We start from the raw sequence: 24,095 nt of genomic DNA on the forward strand, positions 1-24,095 counted from the left end.
GTCTCAAAAAAAAAAAAAAAAAAAAAAAAAAAAAAATTAAAATTAAGAATGTGTTTCTAGCTTGCTCGATCATTTTCTCTACTTCGCTTGTTGACTTTCTCACTAATATTTCTACTTAAATTTCATGTCCAATTTTACTAGAGCTCAAGGACCAAGAGCTGTGTTTAAGTCACTCAGTCTTAATCAGATGCACTAACTTTCTATCCCCATCTGAATCTTGGTCACCTTTCTCCTCTGGGTTGTCAAACCCCTAAGGTGGGCTCCTACCTGGGAGTCTTCCTCATAGTCTCCCACCTGCATCTCTGGCCAATCCTCCATCCCCTTCTATTCCCTTCTGGCCACCCAACTGGATCTCAACTCAACCTCTTTCTCAAGTTTGATCACAGCTTTTACTTTTAAAATTTCTGTTCGTAACATACAATCACATTTTGATTTTCAGCACATGGTGAAAACGTAAAATTTTAATTGCCAGCAAGCTCCCAATTTCACTACCTATGAAGTACCTCTAGTTGTACAGACTGAAATTACAGCCCATCAACACATTATGCATTTTCAATACTGTGAGATGACAACATAAATTTTAAATTGTGTCACTCAATGAGAAAAAAGAGTTATGCACATATCCAAGCCTTTGGTTCAGACAGTTGTGGAAGGATCCAGTGTTAGACTTGGAAGTAAGTCACCTGTAAAGGAAATGAGCTGTGAATATGGCCCACTATTTACTCCTCCAGAAATCTTGGTATTTTTGATCTATTAGAATATATTAAGATGGAAAGCATGTTATTTGTTATTTAAAAAGTATGCCTACATAGTTTCTCTTACATAACAGATCCGGATGCCATTTTGGTTTATGTTTATTGGATGGATTGCTCTTACACATGCCAAGTCATTCTTTCTTGAAACTTTAGGACAAATTAACTGCATAGATACTTTTTGAAAAATGGCTAAATCAATTATGATTTAATGTAATAATTATTAAACGAGAACCTACCATGAGTCTAACATGATATTAGTCCCATGAGAAAGGTAAAACAAATATCAAGCATAATATACCTCCTCAAGGAAAAATAAAGGCGCGCACACAATCAAAGATAACCCAACAGACACTAGGAAGAACAGTGAAGGCTCCAAGCTAAGGTGATGAGTGGAGGATTAAGGACAGGTTAAAGATAGAGATGACTGCACAATAAAGAAACAGATACCACTAGAACAAAAATGCCAAATTATATGAAGTTTATGTGATAGGAAGTTTATATGACAGGAAAGTTTATATGATAGGAAATTGGAATATAAATAGGACATAGAAATGCTAAGCTTCAAGTTGCTGCATGCAAAGAGAACATTCTTAGAGGTTGCTCAGCGAGATGCTCACGCTCACTCTGCCTGTCTACACCGTCCGAGCCACACGCTGACCTGGAAGCTTCCTGCTGAGGTTGTTGCCTTCATTTAGAAATCTGGAGCTGCGCTGCACGGCCGCTTTCCCATTAGAAACAAGGGATTCTGAGAGCTGGAAAACAGAACCGCTTAAGCATGGTGAGAGCAGGGCAGATGGAGTCCTGCTGGGGATGGAGGAAGTGACTCCATCAGAGTAGCCCCCAGCCACATTCCCAGCAAGAAAATCAGTCAGGTACCAGGTAGGGACAATTTCAAATGGCTGAAGCAGGAGAACACAAAGACATTTTTAAGTAGATAAGGAAGGAAACCAGCCATTCAATAAAGATTTTCACCATGGTTAAAGAAAAATGTTTCCAGTAGGTATCAAGTAGCATTATCATTTTAGCTCAAGGAAATGTGAGATTGTTCTCATCTCTATGCTGGTTTCCAGTCTGTATAAAGAAGTATTTATGATCTTAAAAAATTAAAGCACATATCACATGATGACAGTAGCCAGAAACAGATTCCACCAGAAAAGAATGTTAATAGGCAGAAATAGAGGCCACTGAATCTCTGTTCAAACCGGGTACAGAACAATCTCCCACAGAGCCCAGAAAAAGAAGCCCACAGCATTTCCTACCAGGCTCATCTCAGTCACAGTCCTGTGAGCATCTTTGGCCAGTTCCTCCGATTCTTCGATCAGGTTCTGGATGTTGTAATGGACATAGGCTGCACTGGTGGCATTCAGGGACACATTTCTGACATTTTCAAGGCCACTATCAAAGCAGCATATTTAGATACGTTATGATAAGCTAAATCAAACTTGCCGATTCACTCACAAAAATCATAAATGCCTACTAGTCTTGAAAGCCTCCTATCTTCTTCCCCCTTAGAAGAGTATCATCCATAAAAAATAACAACCTGTGGGTTCCCATGTAACTTCAAAAGCAATCCTTGAGAAGCCATAGCCACTTTGTCATAATAACACTCAGAACTGCTATTTAATCAATACCCAAGAAGAGGCTATTGCTGTTTCCCTTAGACAACCATTCATCACTTTCCACAAGCTGCCTTCAGCATTCCTCAATCTCTGTTCCAACCCCCTGTGCATGTCTGGGGTGCCGTTGCATGTTTGCATTGGTTATAAACTCCCTGCAACACACTTGTTAACCTCCAAGAAGTGTTCCTAAGCATACCTGAGGCCGCTGAATCTTATCCCTCAAATGGCATGACAATTTTACAAAATTCACTAGAAATTCTGGAGGAAGATCAGCAATATTTCAATCAGCTCAACATCATTCTAACAAGTGGGCACATCACTTAGGAAGTTGGTAACTGGTCATGGCACAAGGTCATCCAGTGCTCTCGATCTTGAAAATATAGTCTGGCAATGGGCACATCTTTGCCTGCTGAGTAACTCACTTCATTTTCTTTCCAAGGTTATTGAGTCGGGCAATTCCCAGACCAAATATTAGCAGTTATTGCTTGTTACTATTGGACTGGCAAAATTCTATGATTTATAAATAAAATATAGTCATTCAACTTCGTGTTATCACAACAAATTGCTTCTACTAGTCATGCAAAGTAATAAAGATTTTGTTTTAGCTAGGTACGGAGTCAGAAAATGTTCTTCTCTTTGGGGGAAATAATGAAAACTCATGAGAAGAGAGAAGCTAGTATCTAATGCCATTTTCCACTACTGATCCCTAAGACATATTAGGAAGTAGTACTCAATTCAGTACATAATTTATGCAATATTCTATCATATCATTTTTAATTGCTTTTGTTGTGTGAACTAATCTTTTATGTCAGCATTTTTCAAATAAGGAGATACGCATCTTTCCCTTTCCACAGAACATGCACACACAAGAACATACATCTTCCCAGTGTGGTCAGCCTTGTCACCCATAATGCATAGCAAATTTTAAAGAAAGAAATTTACCAATTAACTCACAGTGTTGTGTAAATCACTGGTAACACCTAAAACTTCAGGTCCCACATTTGCTGCACATTAGAATCACCTTAGGTTTTAAAAAAAATCACAAAACCCAGGCTACATCCCAGTTCCATTAAGTCACAACCTTTGCGGGGAAGGCAGCTAAGGAACAAAGGCATTGGTGTCTTAAGAAGCTCCCCAGAAGATTCCAGTGTGCAGACAAGTTTGAAACGGCTGGCTAAAATTGTGCTTCTCAGTTAAAGGCATTTTTAGCAAGTTGAGTACACATTTTTTAAATATCAAAAAAAATAAGTTAAAGTAATTGTATTACAATGGCAGACTTTCAGGCAGTAGAAAATAATTGGAGGTGGTATCTCTCAGGGATTGGAAAAGAGACTCTCAACACTTCTATAGGTAGAGAGTGGACAGCTACATCCTCCACCCAAATAATAAACTCCAAAAAGGCTGGATCTGTAAAGAAATTAATAACCTCATTCTGTCCCACCTGCAACCTAACAAAGCCCTGAGCACTCAGTAGGTGCTTAATAAAGACCTGATGGCTTGAAACTGTAGCATAATATCTTTTTTTTTTTTGAGACGGAGTCTCGCTCTGTCGCCCAGGTTGGAGTGCAGTGGCGCAATCTCGGCTCCTGGGTTCACGCCATTCTCCTGCCTCAGCCTCCAGAGTAGCTGGGACGACAGGCGCCTGCCACCACGCCCGGCTAATTTTTTGTATTTTTAGTAGAGACAGGTTTCACCGTGTTAGCCAGGATGGTCTCGATCTCCTGATCTCGTGATCTGCCCGCCTCGGCCTCCCAAAATGCTGGGATTACAAGCGTGAGCCACCGCACCCGGCCGCATACTATGTGTTTTAAGTCAGGCCCCATTACTTGCATTTTTCCATCAGATATATAGGCCAACGGTAAACTATGCTAGCAGACACGAAGGAATCCAACTTGCCAGGTAAATAAAACAGGAGTGCTCATTTTTACACAAAGGAAGAGTGACCCATCACTGTGAAAAAAACGTCCACTTTTGTTTTCTCTAATCAATAGATTGCAAACTCTTGAATCCCACAAGGCATGTTCCTACCTGTCCAGAACATCTGCTAGTCTCTGGAACTCAGCGGCATGGTCCTCAGCTCTGTAGACCAGGTCAAGTGCGTTCCTTTGGGACATGTGCATGACCAGGTCATCTACGTGGTGCCTGACTTTGGCAGACCATAAAAGTAGCGTATCCTGGTGATGCTCTAAGTGCTACATGGAGAAATTAATATTGTAAATATATGCACATCTATTTAATAACAGATATATGTGCATATAGACAAGATGTGTGAAGATTCTTTAAAAACTGTATTGTGGCCATGCTAAGTGGTAACTTACCTCTAGAGCATCTTGTACAGCGTCTGTTTGTGCAGCAGCAGTATCTATCAGTCCTCTTCCTTGGGCAATGAGCTCTGAGGTCAGATTTTGTTCTTCTTGAACATGTAGCTTTTTATCCTGCAGCAGAAATGGCATTTTAAGGATGCTTCATAAGAGCAACTCTGCTTCTGACCTTTGGTGCCTAATGCTATGTGCAGAAGTTAGTGCACGGGACTCACTTTTATTTTATTTTATTTTGTGAGATGGAGCCTCATTCTGTTGCCAGGCTGGAGTGCGGTGGTGCAATCTCAACTCACTACAACCTCTGCCTCCCGAGTTCAAGTGATTCTCCTGCCTCAGCCTCCAGAGTAGCTGGGATTACGGGCGCGCACAACCACGCCCAGCTAATTTTTGTATTTTTAGTAGAGACGGGGTTTCACCATGTTGGCCAGGATGGTCTCCATCTCTTGACCTCATGATCTGCTTGCCTCGGCCTCCCAAAGTGCTGGGATTACGGGTGTGAGCCACCTGGCCAGGCCAGGGCTCACTTTTAATTGCTTACGTTGGAGTATTTTGTTACCCGTTATAAATGAGGAGAGAGAGAGTGAGACTCACACTGAATTCTCTCAGGTTAGCATTGACCATGAACAGCAGGTGGTTGCTTTCCTCGGTCTTTGCCTCGGCTTCCCTCACAAGCACCTCAGCTGCCTTTAGTTCACTGTTGTGCTTTGAAAGGAGGTGGCTTGCTGCTTCTTTCAATACCTCCAATTCTTCCAGCGGCTTTTGGTAATTTTCCTGAATTTGTGACAATAAATCTTCAGCAGCCCTGATAAATATGAATGGTTCACATAGTAAGTAAATGAACAACAAAACTCCTATCTCTGAAATAATAGTGGGAAAAATTTTTACATATTTATGCCTAGTCTCTTTTTGAAATTGTAAGTGATACATCATAACTTCTTAAGAACGGAAACAATTTTTCTAAGATAGCTACTGGTATGGCAGGTTTATAATTTATCCTTAACAAATTGTCTTTTTTTTTTTAAGTGGTGCATCTCACAGATACATTTATTCATGCCAGGAAGTAAACGGTACTTATACAAGTGCACAGTGACCTTCCATGTTCCCATATAGTTTATTGAAATGCACAGGCACAGTGACCTTTCATCTCAGGTGTATTTCAGGTTACGCTGGTTAGGATGACCATGAGCAGGCCCAAGCCTTGAAGCTTTCAAAGCTTTACTTCTTTTTTTTTTGAGAGAAGTCTCGCTCTTGTCCCCTAGGTTTCAGTGCAATAGCTTGATCTCAACTCACTGCAACTTCTGCCTCCCGGGCTCAAACGATTCTCCGGCCTCTGCCTCCCAAGTAGCTGGGGTTAAGGTGCCTGCCATCACACCCAGCTAATTTTTGTATTTTTTAGTAGACAGGGGTTTGGGTTTCACCATGTTGGCCAGGTTGGTCTCAAACTCCTGACCTCAGGTGATCCGCCCGCCTCGGCTCCCGAAGTGCTGGGATTACAGGCGTGAGTCACGTGCCTGGCCCAAAGCTTTACTTCTTTTATCAGCTCTGATGATTTTATAAATGATGAAGGTCATTAAACCCCTCCTCCCCAAATTTCCTGGTAAACTGGGGTCCAGTGGGCTTTGTGAGAATCTGAACACTTAAACTTTCTAATACATTTTAGTAATGGAATTAAAAAAGATCATCTCCATGAATCTGGATTCAGGAAATTGGGACAACATTCTGTGTTGATGAGAACTGCCATCTTTCATTATATATAATACAGCAAGAAATTGAAAGAAGGCTATTCAGTGAATTTACCAATTTATATATATGGTAAAAGGATTTTCTGCAGCTAGTTAAGAAGAAGCAGATTTCATAAAAGCTTTCAAACTCAAAGTGACAAAAAGATATGATTTGTACCATGGATAAACACAAGCTTTAGAATATCAAACGATTTTTTTCCTATGCCTTTATAAATATGTCATCAAATTGCTTATTTAAATCAATTTTGAATTTGTAGCTGCATAGAATAATAAAATTTCATGCTACAAATCCTTGCAGTGGTGGGGAGTAGCCTATGAACTCTTCATTTCAATTTGTCAGGAGAACTTGGAAAAATTCTATGGAAAATGCCTTGTAAAACGCCCTCAGCTTTCACAGGTGTCAGATTACTGGGTTAAGACACGACCAAAAACATTTGTCAAGGATATAAATTTGAACTCTGACATTATTAGAATAACATCAGGACTTACAATTTTTAATGATATACTTACAATTTTAATGATAATAAAGACTTTGCATTATGAGCAGGCAACAAGAACTAAAACACATACATAAGAAAACACGAATAAACCCAATATATTTCTAATGTCTGATCATGAATCTGTTATTCTTTTATTAAATAAGATAGCTCTCTAAGAAAATTTAAAATAAATTAGCCCAGGTGTGGTGGCGCATGCCTGTAGTCCCAGCTACTCAGGAGGCTGAGGTAGGAAAATCGCTTCAGCCTGGAAGGTGGAGGTTGCAGTGAGCTGAGATCATGCCACTGCACTCCAGCCTGGGTGACTGAGTGAGACCCTGTCTCAAAAAGAAAAAAAATGAAGTTCAAAATAGAAACCCAAATTTTCATCTATAAGGTGACTCTACTATCTAAACTACAATCATGTGAATGACATACTCCTCAATAACTTGAACAAGATTAAGCAACAGAAAAAAAACCCACTCAGCACTTCATTAGCTTCTTCTAGCAAAATTAACAGAGGAAACTGGTATTTCCCAAACTATGTTCCTCTACAACACCAGTGTCCCAAGAACTGCCAGGCAGATTCCTTGAACAAATATTCCAGGGTGAAAGAAGCATAGCTGGATCCTCCACGGGGCTGCTGATGGGCGTACTAAAAGCTTTGAGAAGACCGGCAGTACAGGACTTGTCTCTCCTTAGCAGACACTATGTCATGGAATGTGCTTCTTTAATGAAGTATCTTTGGTTGGTCGCAGTGGCTCACGCCGGTAATCCCAGCACTTTGGAGGGCCGAGGCGGGCAGATCTCCCGAGGACAGGAGTCCAAGACCAGCCTGGCCAACATGGTGAAACCCTGTCTCTACAAAAATACAAAATTACAACAATTAGCTGGGCACGATGGCGGGCGCCTGTAATCCCAGCTACTCAGGAGGCTGAGGAGGGAGAATCGCTTGAACCCGGGAGGCGGAAGTTGCAGTGAGCTGAGATCGCGCCACTCTACCCCAGCCTGGGAGACTATAAAAATAAATAAATAAATAAAAATATTTTAATAGGTCTGAGATACCAGCATGGAAATCATCTGAAAAACAGCTACAAACGATAATCCAACGTGTGTAGTAAAGAGTCACCGCGGCAGGCTGGAGTCCGCTCTCCTTTGAAAGGCCTGCTGGTGAGGTGGGCTGTGTTCCCACAGATCCCTAACTGTTAAGAGTAGCTCACTATCTGGGCTGTTTGTGCAAGCAACATGCTTTATGCTGAACACCTGCTTTCCTTCTGGGAGTGGAGTTTTGCTAAGTGCTAGGCAGAGGGTGCCTACCAGTACAGCTCCAACAAAATCCCTGGACACAGAATCTCTGACAGGCTTCCCTGGGCAGAAACATCACACACATGTTGCTGCATTTTTCTTGCTGGGGGAGGAGCGCTCTCTGGGATCCCACGTGGGGAGAGGACTTCATGGGTTCCTCCAGACTCTGCTGTGTCCTTCTGTCCCATCTGGCTGGACCTCCTTAATAAATCTTAGCCGTAAGTACAGTTATATGCTGGATCCTGGGGGTCCTGGTGAAACTCTGAATGTGGTGGTAGTCCTGGAGACCCCCAACACACCAGGAAAAGCAGTCCATCTGTGTGCTAAACTTCTCATCTATGTGATTGCTATGCTTCAGCATGAACCACCAATTTTCTAAGAATTATCATTTAAAAGCAGATAATTCCTAAAATAATCCATGTAATTTGAAATGGCACATATATAGGGATTATCTATGGAAAATTGGAAAGTGGAGGCCAGAGAATACATTTTAAACTCTTGACTTTTAAAAAAAAAAGTCTCTTTAGTAATATTTTTACTTACAAATTAGAGAGATCAGCAATCTTATTAATAACTTTATTCCAAGTGAAACCGTAACGGCAGTGACAGAGAAAGGGGTCGTAGAGGCCGTCGCCAGTAGGGGAGGGTCAGGAGGCACTGAGGGGAACAGGTGGAGGTGGGGGCTGGCCCTGCCTCTCCCCCTCCTTTCAGGCTTTCCAACCAGGTCTTCCCAGGAACCACCCACCCTAGAGGCGGCGCCCTAGGGCTGGGCTCCGCTCCCTAACCTTCCTCAGCCACCCACACATCTGAGTTGCTGGGGAGCTTGTTAAGGATGGAGAGTCCCAGACCCGCCTTGCAGATCCTAGGAAGGTTAATATTTGTTCAAGGAATCTCCCTAGGAGTTCATGGGACACTAGTGTCCTAGAGGAACATAGCTTGAGAAACACCAGTTTCCTCTGTCAATTTTGCTAGAAGAAGCTAATGAAGAGTGCTGGGGTTTTTTTGTTTTGTTTTGTTTTGTTTTTGGTGGTTAATCTTGTTCAAGTCATTGAGGACTATATCATTTCATGTGATTGTGGTTTAGATAGTAACATCATCCTATAGATGAAAATTTGACCTCTATTTTAAACTTTCTTATTGTATTTAAAGTGCATATTCAGAAAATAAACTTTCCCCAAATGGACCAGGAGTTCCTAGTGGGCAAAAGGCTCTATTGTTCCCCTGTATGTCCCCAACTCCTGGCACAATGCCAGGGTTCAGATCACTTTGCTGAATGAATGAATGAATGCATTGATCTCAGATGGGGAACGGCGGGAAGAGACAGCCTCACAAAATGATTCTCTAGGATCTGCAGGGTGGGCCTGGGAATCTCCATCCTTCACATGCTCCCCACCAACTCAGATGTGTCGGGGGCTGAGGAAGGTTAGGGAGCAGAGTCCAACCCAGGGGCGTCACCTCCAGGGTGGGCAGGTCCTGGGAAGACCTGGTTGGAGCCCCGCTGAAGCCTCAGTGTGCAGTCGGGGCTGCAGGACTAACGTTCAACTTGGCTTCTGTGATCACTGCCCATGGCCTCTCAAATTCGATGCAAACTTCAGCTGAGCTTCTTTGGCTCCAGTGTTCCCTCGCTCAACAGCTCTCCACCGATGCTAGACTGAGATCTCGTTTCCCCACCCCTGAAAGGTCCTCGATGTCTCTGACTGTCCAAAATCCACCCACCCATCTTTTATGGACTGGGTCTCAAATGGTACTTCCTTTTGTTCTGGGTGGGAAAATAATAGAGTTGAGACTCAAACAGATTCAGGTTTGTGGTCAGGTTTCATATTGTCCTGGAGGCTTAACATAGGGCTAGTTACTTATATTCTCTGGGCCTCAGTTTCCCCAACTGGATTCTCCCCTACCTGAAAAGACAGATGATCACACAGCACAGTGTGAGAAGAGCAGCCGGCACTCTCCTGGCACAGAGAAGGGGCTCCACAGACAGCTGCCCACGCCCATCTCCTGGCACCACACCCTCCTCTCATTTCCCCCCCAAGGCCTGTAGATCCTAGTTCTCTCAGAGCTCTTTCCAGGCCCTATTATTCTAGTAATTAGATTACTAGTCCTCTCTCCAAACTCCACCTGTAAACACCTCCTTTTGTTTTTCACCTAACAAATCAACAATGTCCAAAATTATGTTCTACGATGAAAAAAGCCACATACCCAACCCTCCAGTGTGCTGCTGGGGGCAATGCACACTGTTTTTAAAAAATATTTTAAAAAATTATTTGGAAGCGCATGTTAGGAATCCTCAAAATGCAAATTCTTTGACTAAATAATTCCACTTCTTCTTTTTTTTTTTTTTTGAGACAGAGTCTTGCTCTGTTGCCCAGGCTGGAGTGCAGTGGCACGATCTCAGCTCACTGCAAGCTCCGCCTCCCGGGTTCAAGCAATTCTCCTGCCTCAGCCTCCTGAGTAGCTGGGACTACAGGCATCCACCACCATGCCAGGCTAAGTTTTGTATTTTTAGTAGAGATGGGGTTTGGCCTTGTTGGCCAGGCTGGTTTTGAACTCCTGACTTCAGATGACCCACCTGCCTCAGCCTCCCAAAGTGCTGGGATTACAGGTGTGAGCCACCATGCCCAGCCAATAATTCTACTTCTTAATATCTACCCTGATAATAATCTGAAATACAGAAAAAGACAAGATATATACAGTATAAATAAATATTTGATATTTCAATATAGAAAACTATATAAACATTTGCATAAGAAGTCCATCACAACATAATTTAAAATAGCAAAATATTAAAGTTTAAATATCTCACAGGACTATATCATTTCATCTGATTATAGTTTAGATAGTAAATTCAAGAATAAAGTTTTAATGAAGTATCATGTGTAACTATTTACAACAGCACTTCAGACATTCATTACAACCTGGCAGAGAGACAGCTTGTGCTAGTATACCAAGTAATACCTGTATAGAAATGCCAAGATAAAAGCTGGAAAGGAAACTCCAAACTCCTTGTGACTGTATGTAAGAATGCTTTGTGATCTCTGTGTCACTTCACATCATGGGTTTCAATGTAACTGTACTTTTGTATAGCACTGAGCTCAATTATTCTGGCATAACATTGACCTGTCTTGGAGTTCATGGTATTGGTGGCCACCATGGATTTTTTTCTATGAGAGTTTACTGCCTTATCCTTGGTCTACAGTACCATGAGACTCTGCTGTTTGTGCTAGGTGGAAACATCCCAGAATCACAGAAAAGGACAGAAGCTACTGCATGATAGCACAAAGATAGATTATACTGGCTGCACAGATTACACCTTTCTATATTTGGAGGGGTCAGTAACCACCTCTTCATTTATGACCACAGGGCCCCTTCTCCTCTCTTAGGATATTCCATTCCCAGTGAGCACTTTTCTTCAAGGATGCCTCCTTCTCCTTTGGAGATAGCATGCAAGTTTCTCTCTCCACTTGGTTGCATTGTGAACGGTAATTGGGAACTTACTTGAGTTCAAGGGTGGCATTTTGGTGCAACTGTGTGACGTCTCTTCTCTGCATGATTTCCAGCAAAGATGTCCCATTTTGTTGCATGCTCTGAAGCGTAGAATTGGGTAGCAGGAAATCTTCATCCAAAGTCTGATTTAAAGTTGTCTTTTCAATAATTTCTATGGAGAAAATTCACCAATTATTTAATAAGCCTCTGAAAAGTGGCTAGTAGCAAGTGAAAAACTTAGAAACTTCTCTGCTGAGGACTGCTCTGTTTACCTGAGCTGAGTTGGACCTCCATGCCAGGCCAGGCCACCTGGTGTATCCCAATGTACTCTGTACATCCCTTAACTAAACAGCCATGAACTTGGGATTACTGGCCTATTTCAAAGTCTTTCCATGCACCAATAAACTCTCTAAAGGCAGGCACATGGTGTCAACCTCACCATTTCCTTGTACCTGGCAGAGACATCTGCACATGAAAAATAAATGTTCTCAATAAATACTTACTACATAAATAAACCACCAATGCTTGATCCTACTTTTTTTATTAAACATAATTTGTTCTAATAATTTCCTTACATTTTGCCCGATAAAGTCTAATTTGCATTGGATTCTGTACTTTTTAAGCCGTTACACTATAATTCAAAAAGAAGAGTGATCATATGTTTCTGGTAGCTGGAAAACTGAAAATAGCATGCTAAAAGCCACAGCACACCCAATTGAGAAATGATTAAATTATTCTAATATGATGGATATACTTGGTACCAAACCGAAGTCCCAAATACTGTCAGCTCCTATTCTGGGCAGATGGATGGGGAGCTACCGTACTAACTTTACCATAACGGGGCTTGAGAATTAGGATCTAAGTTTCAGGTGTAATGCAGAAAATTAAAAAAGAAATATGCATTTTTTAAAGCTAAAACTCTCAGTGAAAGACTAAAGCTTACACATTTCAGGATCCCCAAACTATTGCAGTCCCTCTGGTTCCAGAAAGCCCAATACAAGAGATATACATCTAGTCGTATGTTTAAAAAAGCGGCAGTGACTTCTTACTAGACAAGGACGGACACTTCAAACTAGACACTGCCCACACTACCTGTGATGTTCATCCGCAACCTCTCAATGGCTACGGCCAGGTCTTGACTCTCCTTGAAGATTCTCTCAGTTGCCCTGTTCACCTTTTGGGTACTTGCTAACATTCTAGTGAGCTGGTGGAAAAATAAAGTCTCAGGTTAGTTTGACTTTAAGGAGTCTGACTTTAAATAATACGCAAACTTTAGTATTCCGTGGTTGTCGCCTATCAGCAACAACATATATTCCAGAATATAGAGTAAAGATGAGCACTATCATGCAAGCTGAGGTTCATATTTTGGGGTTATAAATGGACTCAGTAGTTAATAATCTACAACTCACTCAGCGTAAGAAAAGATGGGTATATTTTTAAAAGCAGGCTAATTGTGTATTAAACTATAGATTCTCCTAGTGTCTATACTGTGAAGGCCCTCGATTCACTTTAAAACCCAAATATACAGAATATAGAAAGTAAACCTTACTGATTTGTGTGGCCTATGAAATGTTAGTCTCTAGGAGTTAACACGGAGTCAGTCAAGCTGATTTTAGACCTGATTCTGCCAGGCTGTGGATAGCCCCAGACATCTCCAAGCATTGTCTGTAACACTTGGGAAACAGTAATGCTTACCTCCCGGGGCTGCCAAGAGAACTACACAAGACGAGAGCCAGGAAGTTAGCAGCCCGGAGGCTGACACTTAGCTGTCCTCAGCTGTTATTTTTACTGGGATTTTTACTATTTGTAAAAGGAAAGGTTGTTTATAATTTCCAAGAATGTAAAGTAATTCAGACTGGGTCTAAAAGTGTGTTCTAGTAAAGACCAAGTAGAATCTTCTTTAATGGATACAGAGAATTTATTTTAATCAGCTTATCATTTCCAACCAAATGTTTGCTTGATGAGGTACTTAAACCCAAACTTAAACCCTTCAACTCTTTCCAAAACATCGTTAATTCTCAATTAACAGGAGTCAAACTATACTTTCCAGGGTGATGTTTGTGTATGTGTGCATGAGTTGATGGAGATTAGACATCCATATGTATAGATACAGCATCACAGTACACACACACACACACACACACGCACACACAAAATTCATAAATGAAAAAATAGTAAATTTGACAGTAATCCTTCCTCACCATCTGCAGGGGGCGAGATTCTTTTTTAGGTCACTAAATGCCATTCCTGTCACAGGTTAAACAGAATAAATAATTCCCTGATGACATAAAAACAAGTTCACTTGCCACTCAGGGCCCTAAAATCAGAACCACTTCAACCTGAAGCCTGAAGGTTGCACAAACACCACGTCGTGAGGTCTGTGCGCTCCCTGCTCCACCCAGAAAGTTTCAGAGAGCATTACTGATGTTCAGTCCATGCTTTTGGGCTCACCACGTGTTTGGTTACTAAATGAATTTAGGAGAAGGAAGAAACCTCAGCGATCTTTTCATCCCTGCCCCACCCTTTGTTTCAAAGGAGAAATAAGTCAGAGCCAAGAGACTGCCCAACTCTGTCCTCAGCAGAGATGACAACAGACATTAAGTCGGGAGCCTTTTCCCAGTAAACCACAGAAACTGGCAGGGTCAAAACCAATTTGATGATTAAGTAACTGGAGCACAGCTCGTGGGAGGAAGAGGCTGGCATGATCTAATCAGAACCTTGCAGACAGCCCCAAGGCAATTGTTCAGGAGGGCTGATGGGAGGGACCGGAAGGAAGGTTGGTTCATTATAGAAAGAAATTACCTTCTTTTGCAGGTTATCCGTTTCTTCTGCAACACCTTCAAGCTTAATTCTTCCCAGGTCCTTTTGCATATTTTCTCTTAATAAAGATTCCTAGGAAGAATGGAGGAAATAAATTACAATGCTTCGCAGTAAAATGTTCTGATTCTTAACTAAGAAGCACTTGTTATTTCCTTTTTGTTCACAGAAAGAAATTCTTCTTTCCTTGGAACTGTCATTAAAAAAAAAAAAAGGATCACATTTACTTAGGTTTCGATTACAGCGACATGATTCCATACTGCCATCCTTTGCATTATATTTTTTAAATAGATATAAATTTAAAATCTGGTGTGATAAGCAGAATCTGATACTGCTGCAATTCTCAGATAAAATTATGGCTTTATCTCAATAGCAGAGTCACACAAATTTAATTATAATTGCAACACTTAAGGAAAAAAACGCCTTCAGGCTAAACTACAAAAGAATTCAATAAAGAAAGATTTATAAATACTAAAAATAAAGAAAAATAAAGTGCTTAATTTATGCCAACATCCTTCTAATTTCTTGTATGATTTTGTTTAAACCTTAAAACTCAATGAATACTTTACATAAACACAAAAAGTTATTTAAAGAAAATGGACAATGGTTTATTTAGAGCAAATCATTCAAAATGAATTAAATTTAAATCAAATATTTGTCTTATTTGATATATATAAAATTGTTATATCCCTGGGACCCATACTGGCAGATTAATATACTGATTGTATATGTAGTGATTGGAAAAAACATTTAAATATTCTTTTTTTGATAGATTTAAAAGCTCTCATTTTCAAAACACTTTGTGACATTTGAGGAAAGTATAACATAAAAATATCTCTTAGCGGTCCCTAAAAGACCACTGCAAATCAAGATGGATCCAAGAACCAGCCCCATCCCAACACACACATAAACACACACACACCCCTAAGGAAGTATTAAGTTTGAGGAAAGCTCTTATCTAAGAAAAGGCATTTAGTAATGGCCATCCCTTTTATTGCTACCTGGCACACTGCATAGATTATGTCAAATTCTAATGCATATATAAAGCAAAATTTAAGAATCACATTGTTTTCCAATTAGAATTAAAAGTGGGTCGGGGCAGTGACTCATGTCGGTAATCCCAGAAATTTGAGACATCAAGGTGGGAGGATCTCTTGAGCTTAGGAGTTCAAGACTAGCCTAGACAACACAGCGAGAGCTCATCTCTATTAAAAATAAAATTTAAAAAACTAGCTTGGCATGGTGGTATGTACCTGTGGTCTCGGCTACTTGGGAGGCTAAGGCAGGAGGATCCCTTGAGCTATGGAGGTTAAGGCTGCAGTGGACCATGACTGCGCCACTGCATGCCAACCTGGGTGACCGAGGGAGACCCTGTCTCAAAAAAAAAAATAAATAAATAAAATAATAAAAATAAATAAGTGCTATAGTAGGACACGGTCTACTAAGTTAATTTCTTAACTCTTCATCCTTTTTTGACCTAGGCCCTGTTGGTGAAAACATAAAACTATGATTTACTGCCAGACATTTAATGTAGTCTTCCAGGGAGGAGAGATTCTGTGCCCTGCAACTCTAGTGAAGTGAATAACAATATACTTAAAGAAAATGGTTCATCTTCAGCATGAGGCAACTTTAAAGAAGATACTGTTCAGATTTATTTTCTGCTTTTCTTTTTCTTTTTCTTTCTTTTTTTTTTTTTTTTTTTGAGACGGAGTCTCGCTCTATCACCAGGCTGGAGTGTAGTGGTGCAATCTCGGCTCATTGCAACCTCCATCTCCCAGGTTCAAGCAATTCTCCTGCCTCAGCCTCCCAAGTAGCTGGGATTACAGGCACACGCCACTGTGCCCAGCCAATTTTTGTATTTTTAGTAGAGACGGGGTTTCACCATGTTGGCCAGGATGGTCTCGATCTCTTGATCTCGTGATCTGCCTGCTTTAGCCTCCCAAAGTGCTGGGATGCTGGGATTACAGGTGTGAGTCACTGTGCCTGGTCTATTTTCTGCTTTTCTAATAGGGCAGCTATTTTCAAATACCCAAAGTTGTCTTACAGAAGAGCAAGTGGATTTGGTCTTATCCCAAAAGGCAGAACAAGGGCCATAGACGGCAACATTAATAAGGAGTCCTCCAGGGAGCACTGAAACAATGAAAGCTGCCAACTGTGAAACAAGCTAGCATGTGAGATAAGTAAGTACGTGCCTGTCACTGGTCACAGTCAAGGAAAGACTAGAAACCTGCCCGCAGGGCCAATGGAAGTTGGGCTTTCACACTGCTGGGAGGACACATGCAATGACTCCCACCATTCCACTGACTATATCCCTCAATGATACAAGTGTCTGTTCATCTCCGTATTTCCAGTACCTACCTGGAGATATTTAGTTGTATTTTCCAGCTTTGACAAAATTCCATATGGGACAGGGATAATGCCAGTGAGGTTCAGAGAAAGAATGGCATCACCAGTCTCATCCAAGTCATTCAGCAGCACACCTACACATTCATCATCACAGGCTACAAGACAAATTTTTAAAAAGGAGAGTTAAAGTGAATGCGGTGTGGTCTGCCCGTTTTTTCACGGGGTTGCATAAGCTGTTTTGTGAAAATGACGTATGTGGTCAGAGTACACTCCAAGACCCGGTGTACCATATCTGATCTCATTCTCACTCCGACGGTGCCATGGGTGGCACGGCAGTAAGTGCTAGGCCCCTATTCAGTGATGATGCCAAGACTCAGATCAGATACGTAACTTCCCTGAGGTCACACAGAAAGAAACAGCTGAGGCCGAGAGTGGCGCCCAGCTCTGACACACATTTCGTTCTTCTGCCCCCATCATTATGCTGCCTGGCTCATCCTTAAGTAGGACCCACGGCACTGAATCCCAGCATTCCCTTCCACAACCTGCTTGTCACCTCCCCAGACAGTTTGCAAATGCATCTTTCGCAAGTACAAGTGAAGGACACTGGACAGGATAGTGGGGGTGTTTGTGCCTATAATCAACACAAAAGTCAAAGCAAAAAAGACCTCCAATGCCATGATCCTAACAGGCCTCCTTATCTTCCCCATTAACCCCTGAGAAGACATCCCAAGATGACTATGTCATGCACTTGCTGGTAAAATAAATCAGAACTGGAAAAACAGTTTACAAAAGTCCATGATAGGCCGGGCGTGGTGGTTCACGCCTGTAATCCCAGCACTTTGGGAGGCTGAGGCGGGCAGACTGCCTGAGGTCAGGAGTTCAAGACCAGCCTGGCCAACGTAGTGAAACTCTGTCTCTACTAAAAATACAAAAATTAGCCAGGCAAGGTGGTGGATAACCGTGATCCCAGCTACTCAGGAGGCTGAGGCAGAGGAATCACTTGAGTCCAGGAGGCGGAGGTTGCAGTGAGCCGAGATTGCGCTACTGCACTCCAGCCTGGGGGACAGAGCAAGACTCCATTAAAAAAAAAAAAAAAAAAAATCCATGATAGCCAAGAGCAGAAGCTCTCATGAAATTGGGGTAGCACAAATGACAACCCCACAAAGCTGTTTCCTCTCCCGCACTAAATCACTCCTGGTTCCACTAAAGGAAATATTAATGCCACTAAACGAGAAAGTTGAGATCACTGTGCTGCTCTGAGTGCCAGAGGAATAAACTGGTATCTTAGAACCTCCCGCCTCAGCTGGAAAACACATGATGAAAGGTTCAGTTCAGCAGATACAATAGTGATCTATGCTTAGAAAATAACAAAATGAAAATGAAACAGGATATTGGTATCCTGCGGACACTTTAGTGTGCCACCACTGCTTCTTTCCCAACACATTTGGGAGGAAAAACCATCTTTACACATTTAGAGGAGAAATACTCACAAACACAATCTGTTTCCATCAGAATGTGCCTCGGTTCACACTCATCGCACCGGAGCCCCGAGGCCCCCAGCCTGCAAACACACTGCCCAGATGTGCGGTCACAGTCGCCATGGACAGAGCCGTGAGGGTTGCAGTCACACTTCTGGCAACTGCCACCTAGTGTTTGAGGGTTCCCATAATAGCCCAAGGAGCACCTACAGAAAGGAAGGAACATACGTACAGACAGGATGGTCAATACCAGCTTCTAACTCACGACAGTAATCATTTCCACCAAATGAAATGCAAAGCACAGATCCATTCACCTTGGGAAAACTTGTTTTGGAACAGTAATGAGGTCTTATTTCAATCAAGCACATGCAAATTGATAATGGCTCCCAGATCACTATAGTAAATACGCCCAACACCTTATAAAAGAAACAGAGTACCCAGGGATTTCCACATGACAATCCACCCATGTACCTTTCACAATGTTGTCCTTCATAGCCCAGGAGACAGGCATCACAACGGAAATCGTGGTCACCTTCCAAGACACAAGTGGGACTAAAACTGGAGGAAAAGAATTTCTTCTTGAATTTTCAGATATACAATTTCCATCTTTCCTTCAAGTACTTACTCATTACTCTTAGGATACACTATACTGGTCTCAAAAGTTACGTGATCACACACAGCTTTTTAGAGCTTACAATCTACTGGGCAAAAGGAAGGAAATAAATGTAATCAATAAGTGCATGCACATCTTGTATCCGAAAGACATTCATAAGACCCTGTCCAGGGGCAATCATGTGAATGTTAGGTGGAAGAAGACTGACCTTAGGGATTATCACTAATTAGCCACCCAACAAGAGAGTGTCCCAAGGAAAAAGCGTCTTTGCTTACCAAGTGATAAGGTGGTAAGAGAGTTGAAACAACTATGAGCAAGCATGAAAACCCGCAGGGGGAAGATGGCTGAACACACGCTGACGAAAAGAACTTTATTGACTGTAATGTAAGGTGAGGAAGGCAAGCCAGGGAAGCAAAGGCAAGGAAGTAGGGTGGAACTGGAGAATCGATGAAGCTAAATGCAGGCAGGGAGTTATGTGGTAGGCTACCAGAAGCAAAATGACAGAGCCTCTCAAAGTGTAATTATCGACTGGGATTTGATCTCCTCATTCATGGATTTCTGCTTTTGTTTTACTCCTTTTTCTCAACATCCTCTACCCTCTGCCTTCACGTTTTAAATTACCAATGCGCCATCTAGAGGCTGAGCTGGGTGCATGCAAACGACTGGAGACAATAAAAAACAAAACCGGTGAGAGCCAAGTCTGGTTTCTTTTGGTTAGCAAGATGAAGTTTCCAGTATCAGTTATCAGCCCCATACCACTTCTGACTCTTTTTCCTCCTTAAAATAGTAAAGGGATAGACTTCAGTGGAAACAAAATACGTAGAAAATAAAGCATGTGTTTTAGGGCATCTCAGATTCCAAACACACATGAATGTTCACATCCTCACAATCTCTTCCTGATAGCACAACTTTAATTTATTATGTGGACTCTGGGGATGTTTATAACCTTTTTATTATTGAAGAAGCAAAATATTCAAACAGTACGGAAATGTGCAGAGTGGTAGGGTAGAATGTCCTTCCCAATACTTCTCTGGGCACATATGGCCACCTATAACATGGGTATGAATAGACATGTGGATATGAATTTTTTCCAAAATGGCATCACACTACATATTCAATTACATACTTCAACTGGCCATTTCTCTAATTCTGTGCCTACAGATATACCTTATTCTTTTTTCCATGTTTGTAAAATATTTCACTCTAGGAATGCGACACAATGTATATAATCAATTCCCTGTAAGTAGATATTTGTTTCCCCTATTCCTCATGAGTACAAGCAATGCTAAAACACATCCATCTTTACACACACGAAAGTATTTCTATAGCATAGGCTACAGAAATGCAATTGACAAGTCAAAATTCACATATATAGATTTAATATAAAAAATAAGCACTAGTAACAACACATTTTAGGATGCTTCATAGCTTGCAAGGGAAGTGTACACAGTGCCTCTCATTCGGTACTCACCATCAGGCATCATTTACTTGGAGGCAATAAAAAACAGAAGATTCAGACAAATATTAAAAGGAATACTTTGCTGCAGTATACCAAAAATTAACATTTGATCTTTATATGTTCAATACCTTGCCAACTATTCTAAGAGATAATAAAATATTATTGATGAATTATAATTTTCATTTGAACCAAAGAGGATTCTTTGATATTCTAATTCCCACTTAAAATTTCTGGTTCCCTTTTGCATTCAGATAATTCTGTACAAACATCATGAGTACAAGATAGAAACTAGTCCCAATTGTATCACCATGTGCATTTCAGCACTTAGTGCTGAATAAACCAGCTTATATAAATTCTAATCCTATTCTCTTAGATGGTAATTGGGTTATTTTGTATCATTATCAATAAAGTTAATAACAATTCATCTCCATGCAGATTGGATACATATGCTGTGGGCTAAAATGAGTCTTAAAAAACAAAACCTAAAAGTCCTTTCTTTAATTGGTTGCATCCAAACATCCAGTACCAACACAGATGCTTAGCTTTTGAAAAGATTCTCTTCCAATGCTTTTGAGAATGAACACTTTTTCTTAAAATCAACCTTTTGCAACCAAAGGAGAATACTCATTAACACAGACCACTGAGGCTGAACTGGAAGCAGCCCTGGGCAGCCCAGCATGCTAGCTACACCTGTGGGGGCTCACCTGGCAGGGGGGCTGTGAGGACAGACACACAGAGCACAGTCACTTGCTGAGCCAGTCACCTTCCCATAGTAGCCAGAAGCACACACATCGCAATGGTCACCTGCTGTGTTATCGCCGCAGTTCTGGGAGCCCACATTTAAAGGAAGAGGGAAAAAATGGGAGATTGTTAGAAATCATTCTTATCTGGCAATAGCTAAGCACTGCCACGTTTTATATCAGCGAGCTTTTAAAAACATAAGGGGAGCATTTCCCTCCATATTCTTAAAATCCTGAAAACATTTCCAGCTCTGGGGCTTTCATTCATCATAAGGCTGCATTCATCCAATAAAGCCAAGAAATTACTAGTATATTCTTCTCAAGGAAAATAGACATAGGAGCCCTAAAAGCAGTTTGCAGAACCTTAAAACACAGTTTTAAAGTATTTAGTGGCCCAAAAAACAATCTGAAGCACCAGTTTTGCACATAGTCAGGGTTCGACAACCACGTGCAAGGAACTGAAGAATGGATAGACGATTTAGGAAATAGAGAATGAGGGAAGAAAACTCATGGTTTTAGAGCGCCACTGATCGATCACTGCAATCACCAGCTAACTTTCAGGTCTTTTTTTTTTTTTTTTTTTTTTTTTTAAGAGATGAGGTCTCCCTGTGTTGCCCAGGCTGGAGTGCAGTGGTGCAATCATAGCTCACTGCAGCTTTGACCTCCAGGGCTCAAGTTCAAGTGATCCTCCTGCCTCAGCCTCTTGAGTAGCTGGGATCATAGGCACATGTCACCACGTTTGCTTAATTTTTAAGTTTTTTGTACAGATAGGGGATTGCCATGTTGCCCAGGCTGGTCACAAACTCCTGGCCTCAGGTGATCCTCCTGCCTCGGCCTCCTAAGTAGCTGGGACAATAGGCACGGGCCACCCCATGTGGCATTTCCAGTTAACCTTTATATCATCCTTTGGACCTACGGTCTTTCTATTAAAAAGGGTACACATTTTTAAAGCTAAAAGAACAAGCAGTTCTTGCCATCTGATTCCAATTTGAAATTGGCATTTGCTCAATTCATCTGTATTTACTCAGTCCCTGGCCACAAGATTCCATGTCTGATGCAGCTGAGTAGAAAAACCAGGATCGCTGAGGAACCCCTGAGCAAACTCCCAGGCTGACTCATACTTTTATCCTCGGCAGTGAGAGGTGATACAGAAAGACATATTTTTACATGTTAAAAAAAGACTATTTTAAGTTCATTTAAATGTTTTTAAAATTCTAGTATTTTTCATTTTAAAGTTCTATTCCTATTTTTTTCCGTGATGAGGACAAATTTTACTGGGATCTACCTGACCTCTCAAAGTGATCTCTCTTTAGAAGTAAAATTTGTAATCTCTCTCTTGAAAAGTAAATGTGTTAAAGACATGTGTTAATGGCATGGCCTAAACTTGACAAGGAATAAATATTAGACGATGAGAGAGAATTGAAGATTTTCAGGTTTTCCACAGCTAACACCAGCTCCCCCTGACACACGACGGACTCTGGGCTCCCTAGAGAAGCAAAGACAAGCTGCCCCAAGAGTGGCCAGGAAATACGGACCTCCTGATGAGAACTAAAGCGTGGGCTGAACTCGTTGCTATGGGAAATGCACAGAGAATGCCCGCCAATTTTTCACTGATGTAAAAAGGTTCAGTCGTATCTCCCAGAAGGCAGTGGTAGGGAGTGGGTAACCAGGAAGAAAAGCTCCCAAGCTACCGACTGCCCTTGTCCTCTGTCTCCCCAGCCCCTTCCAAGTCATACTTCCAATCAATCACTTTTTTTTTTTTTGACATAGAGTTTCACTCTTGTTGCCCAGGCTGGAGTGCAATGGTATGGTATCAGCTCACCACAACCTCTGCCTCCCGAATAGCTGGGCTCAAGCGATTTTTTTGCCTCAGCCTCCCAAGTAGCTGGGATTAGAGGCATGCGCCACCACGCCCAGCTAATTTTGTATTTTCAGTAGAGACGAGGTTTCTCCATGTTGATCATGCTGGTCTCAAACTCCCGGTCTCAGGTGATCCGCCTGCCTGAGCCTCCCAAAGTGCTGGTATTACAGGTGTGAGCCACCACGCCCGGCCCCGGTCAATCATTTTTATGGTAACACCAAACGCCCAGTGACCTGAACATCCTATATACTAATGACAAAATCAGATCCCAAACGGTCTTTATATCTACCTGTACAATAAATACAGAGGGAGTGCTTAGGAGATTATGTTGAAGGGAAATGAACTGCACTAAACCACAAAAGGATCTGAAACACTGAGGACGGAAGGGAAGGTCCTGGGCTCAAAGAGCAAGGAAGAAGGGACGGAGGCGCTATATTGGTGAGAAGAGTGCAAGGGTCTTGTGTCTAGTCAACGCTGTGAGGCAGCAGTGACAGGGCGGACATGACTACCCTGTCCAGGCTGTGCTGTGGAGACACAGCACCTTGAGTCAAGGAGAGATGCTCCCATCGACTCCGGGAGCAAAGGCATTAGGCTCAGGGCAGGATACCAAAGACAGACAGTGACATGCACACCCCAGACTGGTGAATGGACCCATGACCACTCCATCTGGCCTCCATGTGAGGGTGTGTGACTTGGAAGGTTGAAGACTCAGGGCCTTCGGACACGGGAAAGAGGGATTTGATCAAGTAGTTTCGCAAGGTATTTGTTAAGATCCCACCACCAACAGATGCACCAACAGATGCATGGTCCAGGGGCACCGGCTTCAGGAAGAATCAGAGCTGCCCAAAGATGAGCTCAGCTGTTCTGGGAGTGAGCTCCCCATTGTTGCAGGTGTGTAAAATGTACACTAAATGACTGCCTGGCATGGCTGTTACAGTTCAGACTTCATATCTGAAGGGATAGCCAGGGGTGGTGGCTCATGCCTGTAATCCCAGCACTTTGGGAGGCCAAGGTAGGCGGATCATTTGAGGTCAGGAGTTCGAAACCAGCCTGGCCAACATGGTGAAACGCTGTCTCTAC

The 24,095-nt window shown here is 41.9% G+C and overlaps 1 protein-coding gene across 2 annotated transcripts in view; it reads right to left on the reverse strand.

Moving 5' to 3' along the window:
• LAMA1 (laminin subunit alpha 1) overlaps positions 1–24,095 on the reverse strand; it is a 175,128-nt gene that overhangs the window by 38,279 nt on the left and 112,754 nt on the right. For both annotated transcript variants that reach the window (XM_017864698.1, XM_017864699.1), the window contains exons 30-41: positions 21,119–21,240; positions 18,814–18,900; positions 18,355–18,548; positions 16,877–17,019; positions 14,504–14,593; positions 12,794–12,905; positions 11,714–11,873; positions 5,287–5,497; positions 4,693–4,809; positions 4,403–4,566; positions 2,015–2,150; positions 1,414–1,507 (exon numbers count right to left, since the gene is read on the reverse strand). In XM_017864698.1, coding sequence (XP_017720187.1) covers positions 1,414–1,507; positions 2,015–2,150; positions 4,403–4,566; positions 4,693–4,809; positions 5,287–5,497; positions 11,714–11,873; positions 12,794–12,905; positions 14,504–14,593; positions 16,877–17,019; positions 18,355–18,548; positions 18,814–18,900; positions 21,119–21,240 — 1,630 coding nt within the window. The remainder of the gene's footprint in view (positions 1–1,413; positions 1,508–2,014; positions 2,151–4,402; positions 4,567–4,692; positions 4,810–5,286; positions 5,498–11,713; positions 11,874–12,793; positions 12,906–14,503; positions 14,594–16,876; positions 17,020–18,354; positions 18,549–18,813; positions 18,901–21,118; positions 21,241–24,095) is intronic.

This window comes from Rhinopithecus bieti, unplaced genomic scaffold (genome assembly GCF_001698545.2).
Source record: "Rhinopithecus bieti isolate Rb0 unplaced genomic scaffold, ASM169854v2 scaffold_73682, whole genome shotgun sequence".
Taxonomy (NCBI): domain Eukaryota; kingdom Metazoa; phylum Chordata; class Mammalia; order Primates; family Cercopithecidae; genus Rhinopithecus; species Rhinopithecus bieti.